Raw genomic sequence first — 22,500 nt, 5'->3', positions numbered from 1 at the left:
TGTCTGTGTGTACGAGGCTCCGCCCACAAGCCCACGTCACCCCCCCACAGTACGAGGCTCCGCCCACAAGCCCACATCACCCCCACAGTATGAGGCTCTGCCCACAATCCTATAAAAACACAAAAACACAAACCTGAACACTTTGACTGGACAAACGTGACGTGCAGGAGTTTCATTAGTGCGACGCTCTGAAGGGGGAGCGACTCAGCACAGGGAGCAATGGTGAGACAGGTGATAAAGCCCCCGGACTGACAGGTGCAACTAAAGCCCAAACTGAGACTGTGGGACATTTAGAGAAGTTCAAATCTGAACTTTAGAGAAAGAAAAACGTGATTCTAATAAAAAAAAGAAAGAAAAAGAAACAGCGACACTGTGACGCTAAAGACAGAAAGTCCAAGAGCTGGACCTGACCTGAGCTGGACCTGACCTGAGCTGGACCTGACCTGAGCTGGACCTGACCTGAGCTGGACCTGACCTGAGCTGGACACGACCTGAGCTGGACCTGACCTGAGCTGGACACGACCTGAGCTGGAACTGACCTGAGCTGGACCTGACCTGAGCTGGACACGACCTGAGATGGACACGACCTGAGATGGACACGACTTGAGCTGGACACGACCTGAGCTGGACCTGACCTGAGCTGGACCTGACCTGAGCTGGACACGACCTGAGCTGGACACGACACACAATGTGTCCAATATTCCTCAGACTAACCTTCTTCTTCTTCTTCTTCTTCTTCTTCTTCTTCTTCTTCTTCTTCTTCTTCTTCTTCTTCAGACGTGTGCGCTCTTCCTCAGGACCCGGGTTCTTGTGCAGATTACTCCATGTTCTGGTTCTTTGACCCGGTCCAGAGGGAGTGCTCCAGGTTCTGGTTCGGAGGCTGTGGAGGAAACGCAAACCGCTTCAGCACCCAGGACGAGTGTGAGGCGGCGTGTGCGGGCGCCAAGTAGAACCGGAACCGGGACCGGAACCAGGACCAAGACCACAACCAGGACCAGGACCGGGACAATGACCAGGACCAGAACCACGACTAGGACCAAGACCAGACCAAGACCAGGACCAGGACCAAGACCAGGACCAGGACCTGAACACATCCAGAGCTGAACTGTACTTTTAAAGCGTTGCTATGGAGACGAGGGCATTGTCTGTGGAACCTGGTGCTACTGTGTGTGCTAATGCTAATGCTAATGCTAATGCTAATGCTAGAGTTATTACGTCACTTTTTTTTACTAAACTTTTTGAATGTATTTTTTTTTACGGGTTAAACTGAAAATGTTCTGAGACGTTTGGACATTTTGAACCAAACTTTGTGAAGAAACAAAACAATAAAAGTTTAAAATGAAAAGGCTCCTGGAGTTTTGTGAAAGTCTGAGTATAAAGGCCTATTCACACTTCATAAAGGCCTATTCACACTTCATAAAAGCCTATTCACACTTCAAAAAGGCCTATTCACACTTCATAAAGGCCTATTCACACTTCATAAAGGCCTATTCACACTTCATAAAGGCCTATTCACACATCATAAAGGCCTATTCACACTTCATAAAGGCCTATTCACACATCATAAGGCCTGTTCACACTTCATAAAGGCCTATTCACACATCATAAAGGCCTATTCACACTTCATAAAGGCCTATTCACACATCATAAAGGCCTATTCACACTTTAAAGGCCTATTCACACTTCATAAAGGCCTATTCACACATCATAAAGGCCTATTCACACTTCATAAAGGCCTATTCACATTTCATAAAGGCCTACTCACATTTCATAAAAGCCTATTCACACTTCATGAACGCCTATTCACACTTCGTAAAGGCCTATTCACTTTTTAAAGGCCCATTCAAACTTCATAAAGGCCTATTCACAGTTTAAAGGCCTATTCACACTTCATGAAGGCCTATTCACACTTCATAAAGGCCTATTCACACTTCATAAAGGCCTAATCACACATCATAAAGGCCTATTCACACTTCATAAAGGCCTATTCACACTTCATAAAGGCACACTTCATAAAGGCCTATTCACACTTTAAAGGCGTATTCACACTTCATAAAGGCCTATTCACACTTCATAAAGGCCTATTCACACTTCATAAAGGCCTATTCACACTTCATAAAGGCCTATTCACACATCATAAAGGCCTATTCACACTTCATAAAGGCCTATTCACACTTCATAAAGGCCTATTCACACTTCATAAAGGCCTATTCACACTTATAAGGCCTATTCACACTTCATAAAGGCCTATTCACACTTCATAAAGGCCTATTCACACTTCATAAAGGCCTATTCACACTTCATAAAGGCCTATTCACACTTCATAAAGGCCTATTCACACTTCATAAAGGCCTAGTCACACTTCATAAAGGCCTATTCACACTTCATAAAGGCCTATTCACACTTCATAAAGGCCTATTCACACTTCATACAGGCCTATTCACACTTCATACAGGCCTATTCACACATCATGACGGCCTATTCACTCTTCATAAAGGCCTATTCACACTTCATAAAGGCCTATTCACACTTCATAAAGGCCTATTCACACTTCATAAAGGCCTATTCACACTTCATAAAGGCCTATTCACACTTCATAAAGGCCTATTCACACTTCATACAGGCCTATTCACTCTTCATAAAGGCCTATTCACACTTTGTAAAGGCCTATTCACACTTTAAAGGCCTATACACACTTTTTGTAAAATGAGCAACAGAAATAAAATGGACAAACGCAAAACTACACAACAGTCAATAAAATAAACAAAACAGCAGAAAATTAAACATTTGTTTTGTGTTGTTTTTTTGTGTTGTTTTGTGTTTTGTGTTTTGTTTGTTGTTGTTTTTTGTGTTGTTTTGTTTGTGTGTCTGTTTTCATTTGTGTGAGTTTATTTGCAAAATGATTCATGATTATTTTTGTGTAAATTATATTTTGTTCTTTGTGTTCAGCTGACGACAGAAACTTTAACAAAACTCCACAAAACCAGAAGAGAAACGACTTGAGTCTGTGGAAAAGTCTGGATCAGTCGGAACGAACTCCATTTGAATCTGATTCGATTTTATTTTTTTATTTATTTGATTATTTTATTTGAATGAATAATTTTAGAAATAAAGTCACACAAATGAAAACTGTCGCACACAAAACAACACAACACAAACGATGGACACCGTTTTTGTGTTGGTTTGAGTTTGATGGGACCAGAGTCCATGGAGCTCGATCACGCCCATGAACACTTCCTGTGTGAAGCGTGGCGGCGGCGGCGGCGGCGGCGGCGGCAGTGGTGATGGTGGCAGTGGCGGCGGTTCATGCGTCACCTCTGTCCACAGGGAAACTCGTCCAAAATAAAATAGAAAACTCCTCAGTCCATCAGAAAACGACTTGACAGAAGTGAAACTGTAAAAACTGAAAACACGACGAAGAACCTGAGAAGTTTGAAAATCTTGGTGAGATCAGAGGAAAGTGCAGACGTGTCCACGCTGTGATGTAAACGAGTGTTCGGTGAGAAAAAAGATTCAGAAATAAAACAAAAAATAAAAAAAGAGTCAATAAAGCAGGAGCCGCAGACACGATTTTTCACACAGATTTATTCGATTTCATTTTATGACACTTTACAGCAGAAAATAAACCAACAAACGACACGAGCAAAAGTCCAGACAGGAGCAAAAGTCCAGACAGGAGCAAAAGTCCAGACAGGAGCAAAAGTCCAGACAGGAGCAAAAGTCCAGACAGGAGCAAAAGTCCAGACAGGAGCAAAAGTCCAGACTCAAACTCTGATGACTCCAAAAACAAACTCATGGTTTAAAACTTCACTATGTGAACCAAGAGTCATGTTCTACTGTCCTAATGTTCTAATGTTCTAATGTTCTAATGTTCTGATGTTCTGATGTGTGAGTGTGTGTGTCAGTATAAATGACAACAGAACATTAGAACAGTGGAACAGTAGAACAGTAGAACAGTGGAACATTAGAACAGTAGAACAGAGCAGTGGATTGTGGGTGGTTGACGGTGGCGCCCTCTTACGGTGAGGTTGTCGGTTCACTTCCACACTTTGACGATACCGTCGCGAGACGCCGTCACGATGAAACCCTGCGTCGTCTGGAACGTGGCGATGTCCGTGATGATGTCGTGGTGTCCCACTGGGAGGGCATCTGGTCCTCTGCGCGGACCGTCCTCCGAAGAACCAGACTTCTGTTTACTGTGGATCTCCTGCAACGAGAACCAGGTCTGAACCAGGACTGAACAGGACTGAACCAGGTCTGAACACGTGTGTACAGGTGTAGTACAGGTGTAGTACAGGTGTAGTACAGGTGTAGTACATGTGTAGTACATGTGTAGTACATGTGTAGTACAGGTGTAGTACATGTGTAGTACAGGTGTAGTACAGGTGTAGTACATGTGTAGTACAGGTGTAGTACAGTGTAGTACAGGTGTACAGTGTACAGGTGTACAGTACAGGTGTAGTACAGTGTACATGTGTAGTACATGTGTGTACAGGTGTAGTACAGGTGTAGTACAGGTGTAGTACAGGTGTAGTACATGTGTAGTACAGGTGTACATGTGTAGTACACGTGTGTACAGGTGTAGTACAGTGTAGTACATGTGTAGTACAGGTGTAGTACACTTGTGTACAGGTGTGTACAGGTGTGTACACGTGTAGTACAGGTGTAGTACAGGTGTAGTACATGTGTAGTACAGGTGTGTACAGGTGTAGTACAAGTGTAGTACAGGTGTAGTACACGTGTGTACAGGTGTGTACATGTGTAGTACAGGTGTAGTACAGGTGTAGTACAGGTGTAGTACACGTGTGTACAGGTGTGTACATGTGTAGTACAGGTGTTGTACAGGTGTAGTACAGGTGTAGTACAGGTGTGTACAAGTAAGTAGTACATGTGTAGTACAGGTGTAGTACATGTGTAGTACACGTGTGTACAAGTGTGTACACGTGTAGTACAAGTGTAGTACAGGTGTAGTACAGGTGTGTACAGGTGTGTACAGGTGTAGTACATGTGTAGTACATGTGTAGTACATGTGTACAGGTGTGTACAGGTGTAGTACAGGTGTAGTACATGTGTAGTACAGGTGTAGTACAGGTGTAGTACAGGTGTAGTACAGTGTACACAGTGTAGTACAGTGTAGTACACAGTGTAGTAGTACAGGTACAGTGTAGTACAGGTAGTACAGGTGTGTACAGTACAGGTGTACAGGTGTGTACAGTGTGTACAGTGTACAGGTGTAGTACAGGTGTACAGTGTAGTACATGTGTACAGTGTACAGTGTAGTACAGGTGTACAGTGTACATGTGTGTAGTACAGGTGTGTACAGTAGTACAGGTGTAGTACACAGTGTAGTAGTACAAGTGTAGTACAGGTGTAGTACATGTGTAGTACAAGTGTAGTACAAGTGTAGTGTAGTGTGTACAGGTGTAGTACAGGTGTAGTAGGTGTGTACAGGTGTGTACAGGTGTAGTACATGTGTACAGTGTAGTACAGTGTAGTACAGTGTAGTACACATGTAGTAGTGTACAGGTGTGTAGTACATGTGTAGTGTAGTACATGTGTAGTACAGGTGTGTACATGTGTAGTACATGTGTAGTACAGGTGTACAGTGTAGTACAGGTGTGTGTAGTGTGTACATGTGTAGTACTGCACCACCTCGGTTCCCTCGATGATCTTGCGGCTGTAGAGGACAGAGGGACAGTGCAGCGAGTCGTGAGCTCCTCCTGACACGATGTACGAACGCTCAGGGTACACCAGGTCCCAGAACCTGCACACAGAACCAGAACTAGAACTAGAACCAGAACTAGAACCTGCACACAGAACCAGAACTAGAACTAGAACCAGAACTAGAACCTGCACACAGAACCAGAACTAGAACCAGAACCAGAACCTGCACACACCAGGTCTAGAGCAGGACTAGAGCAGGACTAGAGCAGGTCTAGAGCAGGTCTAGAGCAGGTCTAGAGCAGGTCTAGAGCAGGTCTAGAGCAGGTCTAGAGCAGGTCTAGAGCAGGACTAGAGCAGGTCTAGAGCAGGTCTAGAGCAGGACTAGAGCAGGTCTAGAGCAGGTCTAGAGCAGGACTAGAGCAGGACTAGAGCAGGACTAGAGCAGGTCTAGAGCAGGACTAGAGCAGGACTAGAGCAGGACTAGAGCAGGTCTAGAGCAGGACTAGAGCAGGACTAGAGCAGGTCTAGAGCAGGACTAGAGCAGGACTAGAGCAGGTCTAGAGAGACTAGAGCAGGACTAGAGCAGGTCTAGAGCAGGTCTAGAGCAGGACAGGACTAGAGCAGGTCTAGAGCAGGACTAGAGCAGGACTAGAGCTAGAGCTAGAGCAGGTCTAGAGCAGGACTAGAGCAGGACTAGAGCAGGACTAGAGCAGGACTAGAGCAGGTCTAGAGCAGGTCTAGAGCAGGACTAGAGCAGGACTAGAGCAGGACTAGAGACAGGACTAGAGCAGGACTAGAGCAGGACTAGAGCAGGACTAGAGCAGGACTAGAGCAGGACTAGAGCAGGACTAGAGCAGGACTAGAGCAGGACTAGAGCAGGACTAGAGCAGGACTAGAGCAGGTCTTGTACCTGATCCTCATGTCGGAGCCGGCGGTCAGGAGCAGTGGGTTCCCGTCGGCTGGACTGCAGTAGATCCCGTGGACACTGTGAGGAGAAGGCTGAAGAGGACAAGAGTGAGACCAGGACCAGGACCAGGACCAGGACCAGGGCCAGGACCAGGACCAGGGCCAGGACCAGGACTCACCTGCATCTCGGACAGAGGGGGGGCGGAGCTTGCCCACAGCGTGAACTTCCTGTCTCCGGTCTCCATGTCCCACATCGACACCTCGTTATTCCCCTGGACAGCTGAGAGAGAACTCAACCAGGACTCAACCAGGACTCAACCAGGACTCAACCAGGACTCAACCAGGACTAAACCAGGACTAAACCAGGACTCAACCAGGACTAAACCAGGACTCAACAGGACTAAAACCAGGACTCAACCAGGACTCAACCAGGACTAAACCAGGACTAAACCAGGACTAAACCAGGACTACACCAGGACTAAACCAGGACTAAACCAGGACTCAACCAGGACTAAACCAGGACTAAACCAGGACTAAACCAGGACTCAACCAGGACTCAAACCAGGACTAAACCAGGACTACACCAGGACTCAACCAGGACTACACCAGGACTACACCAGGACTAAACCAGGACTACACCAGGACTACACCAGGACTACACCAGGACTACACCAGGACTAAACCAGGACTACACCAGGACTACACCAGGACTCAACCAGGACTACACCAGGACTACACCAGGACTACACCAGGACTAAACCAGGACTACACCAGGACTACACCAGGACTACACCAGGACTAAACCAGGACTACACCAGGACTAAACCAGGACTAGACCCAGTGTGGTACCTGCGATCACAGAGGACTGGTACAGCGGGTGCATGAGGAGTCTGCGGACGCGGGCGCGGGCCGGGTGGGCGTGGTTAGAGATGGGCAGTTGGAACCTCATGTCCCAGCAGGCCATGGTGCCGCTGCTCGTGCCTGCGGCGGCGAGGAAAGGTCACAGGTCACAGGTCACAGGGCAATGTGTCTCAAAGCTTTAATCATTGGCCGTTTCCCTGAGCCCCTCCCCCCGTACGTGTCCCCGCCCCCTCGTACCCAGGCAGAGCCAGCACTGGTGCATGTCGACGCAGAAGGAGGTGATGAGTCCGAGCCTCAGGTCGTGTTTCAGGGTCCAGGCGTTGGTCCCTTGACGCAGGTCCCACCCCACGAGGGATCCGTTCACTGTGGCGTACGCCAGCACCGACTGGGCCCCCGAGTTAAAGTGATGCAGGTCCACCACGCAGCCCTCCTCCGACAGGTCCAGCGTCCTGGAGACACACGACCGAGACACATGAGACACGACACACAAGACACGACACATGAGACATGACACACGACCACAACACACGACACACAAGACACGACACATAACACACGACACATGAGACACGACACACAAGACACGACACACGAGACATGAGACACGACACACGACCACGACACACGACACACGACACACGACACATGAGACACGACACACGACCACGATACACGACAACGACACACGACACATGAGACACGACACACAAGACACGACACATGAGACACGACACACGACCACAACACACGACACACAAGACACGACACATAACACACGACACATGAGACACGACACACAAGACACGACACATGAGACATGACACACGACCACAACACACGACACACAAGACACGACACATAACACACGACACATGAGACACGACACACAAGACACGACACACGACACATGAGACACGACACACGACCACGACACACGACACACGACCACAACACACGACACATGAGACACGACACACGACCACGATACACGACAACGACACACGACACATGAGACACGACACATGAGACATGACACACGACCACGACACACGACCACGACACACGACACATGAAACACGACACACGACCACAACACACGACCACGACACACGACACATGAGACACGACACACGACCACACACACCGACACACACAAGACACGACACATAACACACGACACATGAGACACGACACACAAGACACGACACACACGACCACGACACACGACCACAACACACGACACATGAGACACGACACACGACCACAACACACGACACATGAGACACGACACACGACCACGATACACGACAACGACACACGACACATGAGACACGACACATGAGACACGACACACGACCACAACACACGACACACGACCACGACACACGACACATGAGACATAACACACGACACATGAGACACGACACACAAGACACGACACATGAGACACGACACACGACCACAACACACGACACACAAGACACGACACACAACCACGACACATGAGACATGACACACAAGACACGACACACAACCACGACACATGACACACGACACACGACCACGCAGCCCTCCTCCGACAGGTCCAGCGTCCTGGAGCCACAGGACCGAGACACATGAGACACGACACACAAGACACGAAACACATGACACATGAGACACGACACACAAGACACGACACACAACCGTGACACACGACACACAACCACGACACACGACCGCGACACACAACCACGACACATGACACACGACCACGCAGCCCTCCTCCGACAGGTCCAGCGTCCTGGAGACACGACACACGACACACAAGACACATGAGACACGACACACAACTACGACACACGACCACGACACACAACCACCAGTCCTGGTTCAGTCCTGGTTCAGTCCTGGTTTAGTCCTGGTTTAGTCCTGGTTCAGTCCTGGTTCAGTCCTGGTTCAGTCCTGGTTTAGTCCCGGTATAGTCCCAGTTTAGTCCCAGTTTAGTCCCAGTTTAGTCCCGGTTTAGTCCCGGTTCAGTCCCGGTTCAGTCCTGGTTTAGTCCTTGTCTGGTCCAGGTCTGGTCCTGGTCTGACCTGGTCTGGAAGGGCTGGACTTTGGGGGACTTGGGCGGTTTGTTGGCTTCGATGGCGAGGAGCTGGACGGCGCCGTTGTCGGAGGCGACGGCGAGATAATGAGACCCCTGACAGAACGACAGAGTCTTCACATGTCCACCGAGTCGAGCGTACGTCAGGACCGACCTGAGGGACACAGAGGACAGAGAGGACGACCTGAGGGACACAGAGAGGACGACCTGAGGGAGGACAGAGAGGACGACCTGAGGGACACAGAGAGGACGTGAGGACGACCTGAGGGACGACAGAGAGGATGACCTGAGGGACGACAGAGAGTACAACCTGAGGGACACAGAGAGGACGACCTGAGGGACACAGAGAGGACGTGAGGACGACCTGAGGGACAACAGGGCCGTCACATGAGTACCTGGTGGTGGTAGTAGTGAGTACCTGATGGTAGTGGTGAGTACCTGGTGGTAATAGTGAGTACCTGGTGGTAGTAGTGAGTACCTGATGGTAGTAGTGAGTACCTGGTGGTGGTAGTGAGTACCTGGTGGTGGTAGTGGTGAGTACCTGGTGGTAATAGTGAGTACCTGGTGGTAATAGTGAGTACCTGGTGGTAGTAGTGAGTACCTGATGGTAGTAGTGAGTACCTGGTGGTAGTGGAGCGTACCTGGTGGTAGTAGTGAGTACCTGGTGGTAGTGGTGAGTACCTGATGGTAGTAGTGAGTACCTGGTGGTAGTGGTGAGTACCTGGTGGTAGTAGTGAGTACCTTTTGGTAGTAGTGCATACCTGGTGGTTGTAGTGAGTACCTGGTGGTAGCGGTGAGTACCTTTTAGTAGTAGTGAGTACCTGGTGGTAGTAGTGAGTACCTGGTGGTAGTGGTGAGTACCTGGTGGTGGTAGTGGTGAGTACCTGATGGTAGTGGTGAGTACCTGGTGGTAGTGGTGAGTACCTGGTGGTTAGTGGTGAGTAGTGGTGGTAGTAGTGAGTACCTGGTGGTAATGGTGAGTACCTGGTGGGGGTATTGGTGAGTACCTGGTGGTAGCGGTGAGTACCTGGTGGTAGCGGTGAGTACCTGATGGTAGCGGTGAGTACCTGATGGTAGTGGTGAGTACCTGGTGGTAGTAGTGAGTACCTGGTGGTAGTGGTGAGTACCTGGTGGTGGTAGTGGTGAGTACCTGGTGGTAGTGGTGAGTACCTGATGGTAGAGGTGAGTACCTGGTGGTAGTAGTGAGTACCTTTTGGTAGTAGTGAGTACCTGGTGGTAGTAGTGAGTACATGAAGGTAGTAGTGAGTACCTGGTGGTAGTGGTGAGTACCAGGTGGTAGTGGTGAGTACCTGGTGGTAGTAGTGAGTATTGGTACCTGGTGGTAGTAGTGGTGGTACCTGGTAGTAGTGAGTACCTGGTGGTAGTAGTGAGTGAGTAGTACCTGGTGGTAGTAGTGAGTACCTGGTGGTAGTAGTGAGTACCTGGTGGTAGTTGGTGAGTACCTGAGTAGTATGATGGTAGTGTGGTAGTACTGGTGAGTACTGGTGGTAGTGTGAGTACCTGGTGGTAGTTGGTGAGTACCTGGTGGTAGTGGTGAGTACCTGGTGGTAGTGGTGAGTACCTGATGGTAGCGGTGAGTACCTGGTGGTGGTAGTAGTGAGTACCTGATGGTAGCGATGAGTACCTGGTGGTGGTAGTAGTGAGTACCTGGGGGTAGTGGTGAGTACCTGATGGTAGTAGTGAGTACCTGGTGGTAGTGGTGAGTACCTGATGGTAGTGGTGAGTACCTGGTGGTAGTGGTGAGTACCTGGTGGTGGTAGTGGAGTACCTGGTGGTAGTGGTGAGTACCTGGTGGTAGTAGTGAGTACCTGGTGGTAGTGGTGAGTCCTGTGGTGGGTATTGGTGAGTACCTGGTGGTAGCGGTGAGTACCTGGTGGTAGCGGTGAGTACCTGGTGGTAGCGGTGAGTACCTGATGGTAGCGGTGAGTACCTGATGGTAGTGGTGAGTACCTGGTGGTAGTAGTGAGTACCTGGTGGTAGTGGTGAGTACCTGGTGGTGGTAGTGGTGAGTACCTGGTGGTAGTGGTGAGTACCTGATGGTAGAGGTGAGTACCTGGTGGTAGTGGTGAGTACCTGGTGGTAGTAGTGAGTACCTGGTGGTAGTGGTGAGTACCTGGTGGTAGTGGTGAGTACCTGGTGGTAGTAGTGAGTACCTGGTGGTATTGGTGAGTACCTGGTGGTAGAGGTGAGTACCTGGTGGTAGTAGTGAGTACCTGGTGGTAGTAGTGAGTACCTGATGGTAGTAGTGAGTACCTGGTGGTAGTGGTGAGTACCTGGTGGTAGTAGTGAGTACCTGATGGTAGTAGTGAGTACCTGGTGGTAGTGGTGAGTACCTGGTGGTAGTAGTGAGTACCTGGTGGTATTGGTGAGTACCTGGTGGTAGTGGTGAGTACCTGGTGGTAGTGGTGAGTACCTGATGGTAGCGGTGAGTACCTGGTGGTGGTAGTAGTGAGTACCTGATGGTAGCGATGAGTACCTGGTGGTGGTAGTAGTGAGTACCTGGGGGTAGTGGTGAGTACCTGATGGTAGTAGTGAGTACCTGGTGGTAGTGGTGAGTGGTGGTACCTGGTGGTATGGTGTGGTGGTGAGTACCTGGTGGTAGTGGTACCTGTGGTAGTAGTGAGTACCTGGTGGTGGTAGAGGTGAGTACCTGGTGGTAGTAGTGAGGTGTACCTGGTGGTAGTAGTGAGTACCTGATGGTAGTAGTGAGTACCTGTGGTAGTGGTGAGTACCTGGTGGTAGTAGTGAGTAGTACCTGATGGTAGTAGTGAGTACCTGGTGGTAGTGGTGAGTACTGGTGGTACCTGGTGGTAGTAGTGAGTACCTGGTGGTATTGGTGAGTACCTGGTGGTAGTAGTGAGTACCTGGTGGTAGTGGTGAGTACCTTGGTGAGTAGTACCTGGTGGTGGTAGTAGTGAGTACCTGATGGTAGCGATGAGTACCTGGTGGTGGTAGTAGTGAGTACCTGGGGGTAGTGGTGAGTACCTGATGGTAGTAGTGAGTACCTGGTGGTAGTGGTGAGTACCTGATGGTAGTGGTGAGTACCTGGTGGTAGTGGTGAGTACCTGGTGGTAGTAGTGAGTACCTGGTGGTAGTGGTGAGTACCTGGTGGTAGTAGTGAGTACCTGGTGGTAATGGTGAGTACCTGGTGGGGGTATTGGTGAGTACCTGGTGGTAGCGGTGAGTACCTGGTGGTAGCGGTGAGTACCTGGTGGTAGCGGTGAGTACCTGATGGTAGCGGTGAGTACCTGATGGTAGTGGTGAGTACCTGGTGGTAGTAGTGAGTACCTGGTGGTAGTGGTGAGTAACCTGGTGGGTGTAGTGGTGAGTACCTGGTGGTAGTGGTGAGTACCTGATGGTAGAGGTGGTACCTGGTGGTAGTGGTGAGTACCTGGTGGTAGTAGTGAGTACCTGGTGGTAGTGGTGAGTACCTGGTGGTAGTAGTGAGTACCTGGTGGTAGTTGGTGAGTACCTGGTGGTGGTAGTGGTGAGTACTGGTGGTAGTGGTACCTGGTGGTGGTAGTGGTGAGTACCTGATGGTAGCGGTGAGTACCTGGTGGTGGTAGTAGTGAGTACCTGATGGTAGCGGTGAGTACCTGGTGGTGGTAGTAGTGAGTACCTGGTGGTAGTGGTGAGTACCTGATGGTAGTGGTGAGTACCTGGTGGTGGTAGTAGTGAGTACCTGGTGGTAGTGGTGAGTACCTGGTGGTAGTAGTGAGTACCTGATGGTAGTAGTGAGTACCTGGTGGTATTGGTGAGTACCTGGTGGTAGTGGTGAGTACCTGGTGGTGGTAGTGGTGAATATCTGGTGGTAGAGGTGAGTACCTGGTGGTCGTAGTGAGTACCTGGTGGTAGTAGTGAGTACCTGATGGTAGTAGTGAGTACCTGGTGGTATTGGTGAGTACCTGGTGGTAGTGGTGAGTACCTGGTGGTGGTAGTGGTGAATATCTGGTGGTAGAGGTGAGTACCTGGTGGTAGTAGTGAGTACCTGATGGTAGTAGTGAGTACCTGGTGGTAGTGGTGAGTACCTGGTGGTGGTAGTGGTGAGTATCTGGTGGTAGAGGTGAGTACCTGGTGGTAGTAGTGAGTACCTGGTGGTAGTAGTGAGTACTAGAGCCCGACCGATATGGATTTTGTTGTGGCCGATATGAAACCGATATAATGGGAGTTGGAGCTGCCGATATAATCACCGATATATTTAGTGATGTAAAAATTCACTGTAAATCTTGAATTGATTAAAAAACTTAGGTTTGGCTCTGGTGGATTTTAAATTGGGTTTATTTAGGCAACATTTATTGTTATTTTGACTCTTTACATCATATTTACAGACAGTAGTTTGGCCTAATGGCATTTTTGCATCACATTCTAGGCACTAGTGATGGGGATTCCAGTTCTTTTAACAGAACCGGCTCTTTTGGCTCGGCTCACTAAAGCAGCTGGCTCTTTTGGCTCCCAAGCGACTCTTGAGATTGTTTTGTTGCAAGCAGGACTAAACCAGAACTGAACCAGGACTGAAAAAGGACTAAACCAGGACTAAAACAGATTTAAACCATGTGTAAAACAGGACTAAACCAGAACTGAACCAGGACTGAAAAAGGACTAAACCAGGACTAAAACAGATTTAAACCATGTGTAAAACAGGACTAAACCAGAACTGAACCAGGACTGAGTGTCGGGACTCGGTTTCTATCTCTCTCCTGCACTCCAGCCCAAGATTAGTCCTGGTTTATTCATTTTATGCTGAACTGCAGCCAAATACGCACTTTTTTTTATCCTATGCACACGCAGATTTCTGAAAGTTTCGTTTTTAGCCGCTGCTGCTGTCAAACTACAGGTCGACATGCGGCATGAAGAGAAAAAGTGAGAAAATGAGAAAACACGACTCCCAATAAGAAGCAGGCTCTCGTTGTTCGCTCTAAGAGCCGCTTCGATCGCGACCGACCCATCACTACTAGCTAGTAAACTATCGCTATTAGCCTTTAGCCGTAAATGCTGCGCACCGCGGTAGTTAATTATATGCATAAATGTGGATCATTCACACGTCTATTCACAGCTCATTTACATATCAATGCTGGTCCAGTAACATGTATACGGCCAATATAGTCACTTTACAATAGACCAATAGAAAACAGCCTGTTTATGTGTGAGAGCTACAGCAGCTAACCGCTAACAAAACCTAAACTAGCTTGAAAGTCGATGTATTTCCAACCCTAACCGCTCACACAGGCTCCTCCCACATCACACAGGCTCCTCCCACATCACAAATCTGCACTAATAAAAGTCCTTTTAATCCAGACTCAAACCGATTGTCCGAAAAAGAAAATAATCTCAATGTTGCGCACGTCTGCGGGTGTAAACAAACACACGTGAGTGAAGTGACGTGACTCTGTGGTGTGTTCAGGGACAGTACGACACAGACACAGACAAATTACACCGCAGATAAATACTGATGTGGAGCCACATATGAGGACATTTATCTGTCTGTAAATTGGATTAAATGAACAGAATGTAGAGAGTCTAAGCTTTATAACGAGGTATAACATGCCCACATGAAATATCGGCCCATATCAGCAAGCATATCGGCCGATAGCCGATATGTCTCCAGGTGCCCATATTGGCCGATAATATCGGCCAGCCGATATATCGGTCGGGCTCTAGTGAGTACCTGGTGGTATTGGTGAGTACCTGGTGGTAGTGGTGAGTACCTGGTGGTGGTAGTGGTGAGTACCTGATGGTAGCGGTGAGTACCTGGTGGTGGTAGTGAGTACCTGGTGGTGGTAGTGAGTACCTGGTGGTGGTAGTGAGTACCTGGTGGTAGTGGTGAGTACCTGATGGTAGTAGTGAGTACCTGGTGGTATTGGTGAGTACCTGGTGGTAGTGGTGAGTACCTGATGGTAGCGGTGAGTACCTGGTGGTGGTAGTAGTGAGTACCTGGTGGTAGTGGTGAGTACCTGATGGTAGTAGTGAGTACCTGGTGGTAGTGGTGAGTACCTGATGGTAGCAGTGAGTACCTGGTGGTGGTGGTCTTGCCCTCCATCTTCTGGCTGTCCCACACTTTGACGGTTCCGTCGTTGGAGGCCGTGGCGAAGATGGAGTGTTCGTCTGAGACTCGGATCCTGTTGACGGCGGCTTTGTGCTCGTGAAGGTGAGCGACCAGAAGACCTTTAGGATGCCACCCTGCACACACAGACATACATGGTGGTGTGTGAGTACTCGGAGGTGGTGTGTGGAGACCTGGCGGTATTGTGAGTACTCAGCAGTGGTGTGTGAGTACTCGAAGGTGGTGTGTGAGAACCAGGGGGCGGTGTGAGTACTCGGAGGTGGTGTGTGGGGACCTGGCGGTGTTGTGAGTACTCGGCGGTGGTGTGTGAGTTCTCGGAGGTGGTGTGTGGGGACCTGGAGGTGTTGTGAGTACTCGGGGGTGGTGTGTGAGTACTCGGAGGTGGTGTGTGGGGACCTGGCGGTGTTGTGAGTACTCGGCGGTGGTGTGTGAGTACTCGGAGGTGGTGTGTGGGGACCTGGCGGTGTTGTGAGTACCCGGCGAGGGTGTGAGTACCTGGCGGCGGCGGGCGGCTCTCCCACTCGGCGCTCTCCAGCAGGTGCTTGGCCATCCTCTCGGCGCTGCTCTGTTCTCGCTTCAGCTGCACCAGAGTCTGAAGATCAGACCTGCAGCTGTGGAACCTCCTCTGAAAACCCGGACCGGACCAGGACTGGACCACAGGGATCGAGGGCGGAGCCGACGAACGCTTCTGACACACCTCTGAGGGCTGAGACCAGACCAGGACTAGACCAGGACCAAGACTAGACCAGGACCGAACCAGGACTAGACCAGAACTAGACCAGGACTAGACCAGGACCAGGACTAGACCAGGACCGAACCAGGACTAGACCAGGACTAGACCAGGACCAGGACTAGACCAGGACCGAACCAGGACTAGACCAGGACTAGACCAGGACTAGACCAGGACTAGACCAGGACCAGGACTAGATCAGGACCAGGACTGGACCCAGACCCAGACCAGGACCAGACCAGGACCAGGACTAGACCCAGACCAGGACCGAACCAGGACTAGACCAGGACCGAACCAGGACTGAACCAGGACTAGACCAGGACTAAACCAGGACTAGACCAGGTCTAAACCAGGACTAAATCAGGACTAAACCAGGACTAAACCAGGACTAAACCAGGACTAAACCAGGACTAAACCAGGTCTTACTGTAGCAGAGGTGGAGGTCGGTTCTTGGGATCCAAACATGCTCTTCCACTCCTCATTCATCGTTGAGTCCTGTTTGGTGTGTTTACGAGCTGTGGACCAGAACCAACAAGACCGGGTCAGAACCAGGACTGAAGCAGGACTGAAACACTAGACTTTGGTGGTGATAAATATAATAAATGTCCCTATAGTGATGTTTCAGGTTTGTATCTGGTTGTTCCTCCTGAAACCAGGATCAGGATCCAAACCCAGAGAAAAAACCTCCTGCTCCTGTACGGCCGAGGAGAAAAAGACCACGCTGGTCTTCAAGGTTCACCAAAGAGATCCTGACACAGCGGACAAGAAGGTCCCACCAGAGAGTCTAGAGTCCAGAGAGTCCAGAGAGACCAGAGAGTCCAGAGTCCAGAGAGTCCAGAGAGACCAGAGAGTCCAGAGAGTCCAGAGAGTCCAGAGAGAGAGTCCAGAGAGTCCAGAGAGTCCAGAGAGAGAGAGTCCAGAGAGTCCAGAGAGTCCAGAGTCCAGAGAGTCCAGAGAGAGTCCAGAGAGTCCAGAGAGACAAGAGAGTCCAGAGAGTCCAGAGTCCAGAGAGAGTCCAGAGAGTCCAGAGTCCAGAGAGTCCAGAGAGACGAGAGAGTCCAGAGAGTCCAGAGAGTCCAGAGAGAGAGAGTCCAGAGAGAGAGTCCAGAGAGTCCAGAGAGAGAGTCCAGAGAGTCCAGAGTCCAGAGAGAGAGTCCAGAGAGTCCAGAGAGAGAGAGTCCAGAGAGACCAGAGAGTCCAGAGAGTCCAGAGAGTCCAGAGAGTCCAGAGTCCAGAGAGTCCAGAGAGAGAGAGAGCCAGAGAGTCCAGAGAGACCAGAGAGTCCAGAGAGTCCAGAGAGAGAGAGTCCAGAGAGACCAGAGAGTCCAGAGAGTCCAGAGAGTCCAGAGAGTCCAGAGAGTCCAGAGAGTCCAGAGAGAGTCCAGAGAGTCCAGAGAGAGTCCAGAGAGTCCAGAGAGAGAGAGTCCAGAGAGAGAGTCCAGAGAGACCAGAGAGTCCAGAGAGAGAGAGTCCAGAGAGAGAGAGTCCAGAGAGTCCAGAGAGTCCAGAGAGAAGTCCAGAGAGTCCAGAGAGTCCAGAGAGTCCAGAGAGTCCAGAGTCCAGAGAGTCCAGAGAGAGAGAGTCCAGAGAGACCAGAGAGACCAGAGAGTCCAGAGAGTCCAGAGAGTCCAGAGAGTCCAGAGAGTCCAGAGAGTCCAGAGAGAGAGAGTCCAGAGAGTCCAGAGAGTCCAGAGAGACCAGAGAGAGTCCAGAGAGTCCAGAGAGACCAGAGAGAGAGTCCAGAGAGTCCAGAGAGTCCAGAGAGTCCAGAGAGTCCAGAGAGTCCAGAGAGTCCAGAGAGAGTCCAGAGAGTCCAGAGAGTCCAGAGAGAGACCAGAGAGTCCAGAGAGAGAGAGTCCAGAGAGAGTCCAGAGAGAAGAGTCCAGAGAGTCCAGAGAGAGAGACCAGAGAGTCCAGAGAGTCCAGAGAGTCCAGAGAGTCCAGAGAGACCAGAGAGTCCAGAGAGTCCAGAGAGACCAGAGTCCAGAGAGTCCAGAGAGTCCAGAGAGAGTCCAGAGAGAGAGAATCCAGAGAGTCCAGAGAGAGAGAGAGTCCAGAGAGACCAGAGAGTCCAGAGAGTCCAGAGAGTCCAGAGAGTCCAGAGAGTCCAGAGAGTCCAGAGTCCAGAGAGAGTTCCAGAGAGACTCCAGAGAGTCCCAGAGAGAGAGAGCCAGAGTCCAGAGAGTCCAGAGAGTCCAGAGAGTCCAGAGAGAGAGAGACCAGAGAGTCCAGAGAGACCAGAGAGAGAGTCCAGAGAGTCCAGAGAGTCCAGAGAGTCCAGAGAGTCCAGAGAGTCCAGAGAGAGAGATCCAGAGAGACCAGAGAGAGAGTCCAGAGAGACCAGATCCAGAGAGTCCAGAGAGTCCAGAGAGTCCAGAGAGTCCAGTCCAGACCAGAGAGTCCAGAGAGAGAGAGATCCAGAGAGAGTCCAGAGAGAGTCCAGAGAGTCCAGAGAGAGAGTCCAGAGAGTCCAGAGAGTCCAGAGAGTCCAGAGAGTCCAGAGAGACCAGAGAGTCCAGAGAGAGTCCAGAGAGTCCAGAGAGAGTCCAGAGAGTCCAGAGAGTCCAGAGAGAGAGTCCAGAGAGAGACCAGAGAGTCCAGAGAGACCAGAGAGAGAGTCCAGAGTGTCCAGAGGAGAGAGATCCAGAGAGACCAGAGAGTCCAGAGAGACCAGAGAGACCAGAGTCCAGAGAGTCCAGAGAATGTCCAGAGAGTCCAGAGTCAAGAGAGACCAGAGTCCAGAGAGTCCAGAGAGACTAAGAGAGTCCAGAGAGACCAGAGAGTCCAGAGAGTCCAGAGAGACCAGAGTCCAGAGAGTCCAGAGAGTTGAGAGAGTCCAAAGAGTCCAGAGAAGTCCAGAGAGAGAGAGAGACTAGAGTCCAGAGAGACCAGACCAGAGAGTCCAGAGAGTCCAGAGAGTCCAGAGAGAAAGAGTCCAGAGAGTCCAGAGAGTCCAGAGAGTCCAGAGGTCCAGAGAGTCCAGAGAGTCCAGAGAGACAGAGAGTCCAGAGAGACCAGAGACCAGAGAGTCCAGAGAGTCCAGAGAGTCCAGAGAGTCCAGAGAATGTCCAGAGAGTCCAGAGAGAGAGTTCCAGAGAGAGTCCAGAGAGTCCAGAGAGATCCAGAGAGTCCAGAGAGTCCAGAGAGTCCAGAGAGTCCAGAGTCCAGAGCCAGAGAGAGTCCAGATCCAGAGAGTCCAGAGAGTCCAGAGAGACCAGAGGATCCAGAGATCAGATCCAGAGAGGTCCAGAGAGTCCAGAGAGACCAGAGAGACCAGAGAGTCAGAATCCAGAGAGTCCAGAGAGTCCAGAAGACCAGAGAATTCCAGAGAGTCCAGAGAGACCAGAGAGTCCAGAGAATGTCCAGAGAGTCCAGAGGAATGTCAGAGAGTCCGAGTCAAGAGAGACCAGAGTCCAGAGAGTCCAGAGAGACTAGAGAGTTCAGAGAGACCAGAGTCCAGCGAGTCCAGAGAGACCAGAGTCCAGAGAGTCCAGAGAGTTGAGAGAGTCCAAAGAGTCCAGAGAGTCCAGAGAGAGTCCAGAGAGTCCAAAGAGACCAGAGAGAGTCCAGAGAGACCAGAGAGTCCAGAGAGTCCAGAGAGACCAGAGAGAGTCCAGAGAGTCCAGAGAGTCCAGAGAGTCCAGAGAGACCAGAGACTCCAGAGAGTCCAGAGAGTCCAGAGTCCAGAGAGTCCAAAAAGTCCAGAGTAGGGATGGGCATTCGATGAAATGTTTTTAATCAATCGTCAGAAGAATTAACGAATCGATTATCGATTAATCATGAAGGTTTTTCTATTAAAATGATCATCATTATTATTACATCTGCACTAATCTGCATCAATAAATCAACTTTACGACATATAAACATAACGACTCTAGATCCACATCAGCTGTTTGACATTATAATGTGTTTAATTCAGTTTTGTTCAAATCTCACAGAAACAAAACTTAAAACCACATCACTAATTTACATAAACTAAGTGAAGATAAAACTCCAGCTCTTGTGTCGCTGATGTGGTTCAACTTGTGTTGGATTAAAAGACATGACTCAGGTGAATACAGGTCAGTGTGACCAGATTTGTGTTTGTCAAAACCAGGACAGCGTACGGGGGGAGGGGGGCGGGGCCTCGTCATCCACATTGAGCGACTCTCACCTGGAAAAACTTTTTCCCACTGGACACAGAAACATATGTGCTGCTTTATCCACTGTGCACATGGACTCACACTTGTCCCGACCGGACCGGAAAGCGTAGAATTTCTTGTACAAATCCTGGTTAAATACGCATATGCACTTCGGTACGTTACAGACTGACCCACTGTTTGTGTCTCGCTCCTTCTGAGTGCTGAGAGCTACTTGTACGGACCCCCGTTTGGTCACGCTACGCACAGCAACCTGCGTTCGGTTTGTCGATTAAAATTTACGTAATCGATGAAATTCTTAATGATCAATTATCGATTAATCGACTAATCATGCCCATCCCTACTCCAGAGACTCTAGAGAGTCTAGAGCAGGGGTCTCAAACTCAAATTACCTGGGGGCCACATTAGATAAAGTCTGAGTGAGGCTGGGCCGCATTGAGTATTCGATAAATAGCGGTTGCACGGGGAAAAAAGAGAGAGAAAGAACAACATGCAACACACTTTCTTAATCTTTAATAACAGTTCAGAACATGAAAATGTATTTTAGAACGCAAGTTTAAACTAATACGTCTACTCTTCTTCTTTTACCTTCTCCTTGCTGGTTTGAAACCTGGCTACGCTTCATCTTGTACAGCTGAGAGATATTTGGCTTGCAGGAGGAAGCAGATCCTCAGGATAGATTGAAGATGCTCATCAGTGAGCCTTGACCTGTATTAGGTGCTTTCACACCGACAGTATTTGACCAACTTTGGTGCGGTTCTTCTGGTGTGAACGTGAACCCGGGTCCAAACCACAGACAGCAGGTCAAACGAAACTATTCTAGATGCATCATGGGAGAAACGCGTCTCCTTTGCCTGTAATGACGCGCTGTACGACTCCAGCGCAGTAACAGATTGTTGTCCAGACGCAGCCGCGATTCATTTTCTAATTATTTTACCAACAATGGCCAATAAAGAGAATGTAACACACAAAGATCAGAGCAAGAACCAGTGTGCGAACGTGTGGCTCCAGAGTGAGTCAAAAATGGGGGAGTGTACTTCTGTTCAGGACCTGCACAGAGGTCCCCGTGTTCCCCGTGATCATGTAGGAACCAGCATTTGTTATTTTAGGCTTTAATTAACCAAATAATTTTATGGCAATAGGTAATCGCCCATTCAATTGATTCACCTTTAAAAAATGTCCTGCTTTTAGTCTAGTGTGAGAAATACAGTCGGACTAGATCCAAACCGGAGTCCCGAACCAGCAGGAGAAGCTCCGGTTCTGTCCGGGCTCAGATGACGTGGAGCGGGGAGTGAAAAGCGCTTTTCCCGGGAAGAACCAATGGACACCAACTAAACTGGATTCACGCTTCTGTCCGGATGCTTTGCACACCTCGGAACCAGCCGCGGTTCTTGAGCGCGGAGGACAGGAGCAGCACAGACCTGTAGGTAGTACACAGCGCATTCTCACTTTCCCCGCACGGAACACGGAACCAGCGCGCAGACGGAACGTACCCGCTCAGACCCAGTCATTGCGCACTGGTCTTGCCTCGCCACCGTCTGGAACCAGCACATGGAGGATGGAGCCTCCGGACCATCTGACCAACGCTTTGTAGGACGACAGAAACCAAGGACCAGACCCCAGCCCCGTCCTGAGGAGCTGTTGGCTGCTGCTGTTTCCTGAACTCAGGGCTGATGCGGTGAGTTTGTACAAAGTTCTACATGTTGCTGTTTATGAGTTTCATGGTGATGAGATAGGCGGCCGGTATTAACAGGACATCAGTATTAGTTACTGGAGATATCACTGTTCTACCGGGATACAGAGCTCGTTAATCGGAACAGTTTTGGTTCGTTTGCGGTGTGAAAGCGCCACACTGGAGTGTATCTGCTTCTCGTATGTCAAACTGGATGGAAGACGCTTGTTTTTGCCTCGTACTTTTTGCTAACATGTCGCCAAGCCTCTGGAATAGATCAGTGCAGTTTGGGTGCTTACATATTGATGGGACAGCTGTGTTTGCCGCTGAGTGCGCGTGGATTTCGGCGACACACAGGTG

The 22,500-nt window shown here is 49.8% G+C and overlaps 2 protein-coding genes across 2 annotated transcripts in view; one reads left to right on the top strand and one right to left on the bottom strand.

Moving 5' to 3' along the window:
- Positions 1-1,345, top strand: part of col6a4a (collagen, type VI, alpha 4a) — a 64,532-nt gene extending 63,187 nt beyond the window's left edge. The window contains 1 exon segment of the mRNA XM_055163950.1: positions 778-1,345. Within this exon segment, the coding sequence (XP_055019925.1) occupies positions 778-950 (173 nt within the window). The 3' untranslated portion in view covers positions 951-1,345.
- A 2,220-nt stretch (positions 1,346-3,565) lies between these two features.
- The window catches only part of pik3r4 (phosphoinositide-3-kinase, regulatory subunit 4), a 63,645-nt gene continuing 44,710 nt past the window's right edge, over positions 3,566-22,500 (bottom strand). The window contains exons 15-24 of the mRNA XM_055163622.1: positions 16,756-16,844; positions 16,095-16,305; positions 15,550-15,715; positions 9,507-9,671; positions 7,669-7,880; positions 7,420-7,551; positions 6,750-6,850; positions 6,575-6,663; positions 5,649-5,764; positions 3,566-4,212 (exon numbers count right to left, since the gene is read on the bottom strand). Of these exons, the coding sequence (XP_055019597.1) occupies positions 4,037-4,212; positions 5,649-5,764; positions 6,575-6,663; positions 6,750-6,850; positions 7,420-7,551; positions 7,669-7,880; positions 9,507-9,671; positions 15,550-15,715; positions 16,095-16,305; positions 16,756-16,844 (1,457 nt within the window). The 3' untranslated portion in view covers positions 3,566-4,036. The remainder of the gene's footprint in view (positions 4,213-5,648; positions 5,765-6,574; positions 6,664-6,749; positions 6,851-7,419; positions 7,552-7,668; positions 7,881-9,506; positions 9,672-15,549; positions 15,716-16,094; positions 16,306-16,755; positions 16,845-22,500) is intronic.

Source organism: Boleophthalmus pectinirostris, unplaced genomic scaffold (assembly GCF_026225935.1).
Source record: "Boleophthalmus pectinirostris isolate CB_2022bp ecotype Guang Dong unplaced genomic scaffold, ASM2622593v1 HiC_scaffold_6, whole genome shotgun sequence".
Classification (NCBI taxonomy): Eukaryota; Metazoa; Chordata; class Actinopteri; order Gobiiformes; family Gobiidae; genus Boleophthalmus; species Boleophthalmus pectinirostris.
Note: the sequence above shows the minus strand (reverse complement) of the source record. Positions and strands in the feature narration are given on the sequence as shown.